Below are 2,883 nucleotides of genomic sequence, written 5' to 3'. Positions count from 1 at the left end.
CACAAAGTTTCTGTTCTGTTACTGAGCAAGAGCTGACATTCTTGTTTTGTTTTGGTTTTGGTTTTTCTGTTTTTTTGGTTTTCCGAGACAGGGTTTCTCTGTAGCTTTGGAGCCTGTCCTGGAACTAGCTCTTGTAGACCAGGTTGGTCTCGAACAAGAGCTGACATTCTTACAGACCCAGGGATCCCATGTAGGAAAATCTTCTCTATACAGTATTTGTGTGCAAGGAGGAAGTACCCTTGTCTTTTCCATGGCCTCTTAACCCATCTCTGTTGACCCCAAACACAAACAGGCAAAATATCAAACCTGAGGGATTCAACCCCCAAAGGCAAAAATCTCATTTTATTTTTTGAAGAGGTTGTCCTCTTTATTGAAGACAGACCCAGGTCTTTTGAGAATGAAATCACTTTATCCCATCACTGCACCTGGGCCACAGAGATTTGATTCCCACAGAACTCAAAAGACCTATGGACCAAAATCGATGTTAGACACAGCACTGAGAAAGTAATGAAGAAACGACAGTTTATAACACTGGAGTGTCGCCAAGCCGAGAAACATGGAAGCATAGTGTTTTCATCTCGATCCATGAGGTAGGTGGGGAGACCCAGGAAGCAACAGCTCAGAGCTCAGGATCTGTCCTCGGTCATGGTCAGTAAATCACAGAGCAGTTCTAGAATGGGGTTCTGGGGACTCAAGTCAGACTAGGGGCGTTCTATCGCAGGACCACCATGCCCGTCAGCTGGGGCTATCCTCAGAGATTAACGTGCACTTGAAAGTCTCCTGGAAGGCCACAAGGAAAGATGGCATTACTTCATCCACAGTGATGAGTCTCTGGAGCGCCTCACTCAGGGAAGTGACTCCTGTCCCAACTAGTCCACAGGGCACAATGTGCTCAAACCAAGTGAGGTCTGTAGAACAGTTCAGAGCCAGGCCGTGGGATGTAATGTGTCTTCCACAGCGGACTCCTGCAAAGTAAGCCAAAATGTCTTAGAATAGCTCTACTTCCCTTCCTTGGAGCCTCGGGATACCACTAGTGCATAAAGATAAGTGGGCTTGGAGCCTGGACAGAGCACAGACTGGGTAGGGGACTAATTCTATGAGGTGTGGGGGCGGGGGCTGTGGTTACACATCAGCCTTTCTTATTTTCGAGATTCCTTAATACAGGGACTACGTTGCTTTGGAAGTTTGACATTTGGCATTCTGTCCTCCCGTTGTGAGACACAGGAAGTAACTTGGCAATTCATGCCTGGTGTTTCTCCATCCATGAGTGCTTAACTAGAGGACTCTTCTGTCTTGGAAAATTAAATATCCTTGAGGCAGGCAGGTCAGGGGTATTAGGAACCCAGAGTTGCTCGGGGTTGGCCCTGTTCCCCGCTCCGCCCCAGCTCCGCCCCGGCGTGCTCACCGATAGCGCAGATCTTGCGCTCGCCCAGCCAGACACCGGTGTAGGGTGGCGGCCGCGCTCGGGCTCCCCGCAGTCCCCGGAGCTCGCACAGGCGCACGGCGCACGCCTCCAGCGCCGCCACGTGAGTGCGCAGGCGCAGGCCTAGGAGCCGCAGGTCCAGCACAGGGTGGCACAACAGCTGCCCCGGGCCGTGGAAAGTAGCCAGGCCGCCGCGGCCGGTGGCGCGCACCTCGGCTCCCAAGGCCCTCAGCCGTGTAATCTCTTCGGGGGTCAGGCCTCCGCGTAGCCCGCCGGTGTACACGGGCCCAGCCGGATCGCAGACCAAGAGCGCGCCCGCCTCGGTCCCCGACGGGGCCCCCGGGCGAGGCTCAGCCTGCAGCCGCCGCAGCCACTGCTCCTGCAGCGCCAGCAGTTCGGAGTAGTGAGCCCGCCCGAGCCACACCAGCCGGACCACGGGCAGCTGCATTGCCAGGGCTGCAGCGTGCCGGAGCCCCGCCTTCTGTCGGGCTCGGGGCGGGGACTCAGGGCCACGCCCTTGAGCTGCGGTTCCGGTGTGGGTTCCCGTTCCCGCCTACTGACCGGCCTGACCCTCCCATTCATTCCTATGGTCAGTACGTGCTGCGATCTGCAGGAAGTAGACCCAAAAGCGTGACCATGCAGTGTGCAGTGTGTGAGGAACGAAGATCCAGCTCTGGGAGCTGAGGTGTTCGCAACTGACAAGCTAGTATTAAAGTTGTATACTGTTGGAAGAAAAAGCAAGCAACAATAACATAAAAAACAACCAGAACTCAATAATATGCTGTGTTCCTCAAAAACTGAAAGGGAGATTAGTGTGCAAGGAGGCTTATTGTGGTTTGGCGTGGGACATAGGAGTTGCTTTAAGGTCTGTAAAACAAGCTGAGGGGTGGTGGTGCACACTTCAGCCGATCTCTGAGTTCAAGGGTTCGAAGCCAGTCTGATCTACAGAGTGAGCTCCAAGACAGCCAGAACTTAAAAAAAAAAAATCCGTAAAGACGTAATGGAAATAGGCAGAGGCTCTAGATGACTCTGGCCGACTCATTAGAATTATTCCAGATGAAAGCAAACGGGCAGAAATGCGCGTCCTGCATTGATGAATCGCAGAAACAGGCTACTCCTGGGAAGGTATTGTTGCCTTTGTAGAGGTTCCGTCCATTATGGAGGGCTGATCTCTGAGGGGAACTCGGGTGAGTCACCAGCAACCTGTTCCCCAAAGTTGAGAGAAGGACAGGGGCTGGAGGCTAGAACATCAAGATTAATTTGTAAAAGACGCCAGTTGACCCAGAAACCCTTCCCCACCTGAGCTTCATACAACACCGCATGTGCCAGAAAAGCCCCCAGAACTACCATTTGGAGAGGCAGGTGTCATGCAAAAGTCCTATAAAGGATCCCGAGCCTCATTCCGCGAGACTTTTACTTAGCTCACTCGCGCACTCCCATTCTTCGGGAGTGTTTTTCTT

General features: G+C 53.0%; 1 protein-coding gene across 1 annotated transcript; it reads right to left on the bottom strand.

Moving 5' to 3' along the window:
• Nucleotides 1–300: 300 nt before the first annotated feature.
• On the bottom strand, nt 301–2,644 carry Lipt2 (lipoyl(octanoyl) transferase 2). The gene is made up of 2 exons (XM_050154425.1): nt 1,406–2,644; nt 301–965 (listed from the first exon to the last, which is right to left on the bottom strand). The coding sequence occupies exons 1-2, from the start codon at nt 1,869–1,871 to the stop codon at nt 736–738; spliced, it is 696 nt and encodes a 231-aa protein (XP_050010382.1). The 5' UTR covers nt 1,872–2,644; the 3' UTR covers nt 301–735.
• Between the last annotated feature and the right edge of the window lie 239 nt (nt 2,645–2,883).

Source organism: Alexandromys fortis, unplaced genomic scaffold (genome assembly GCF_014885135.2).
Source record: "Alexandromys fortis isolate MF-2015 unplaced genomic scaffold, M_Fortis_MF-2015_v1.1 scaffold_77, whole genome shotgun sequence".
Taxonomy (NCBI): domain Eukaryota; kingdom Metazoa; phylum Chordata; class Mammalia; order Rodentia; family Cricetidae; genus Alexandromys; species Alexandromys fortis.
This window is presented reverse-complemented; position numbering and strand designations above follow the sequence as displayed.

Excerpts from the sequence above, each read along its gene's own strand:
- Lipt2 (XM_050154425.1), bottom strand. The coding sequence starts at position 1,871 with ATGCAGCTGCCCGTGGTCCGGCTGGTGTGGCTCGGGCGGGCTCACTAC. Across the intron at positions 966-1,405 it reads GCGCAAGATCTGCGCTATCG|GAGTCCGCTGTGGAAGACAC; the intron begins GTGAGCACGCCG and ends CTTACTTTGCAG.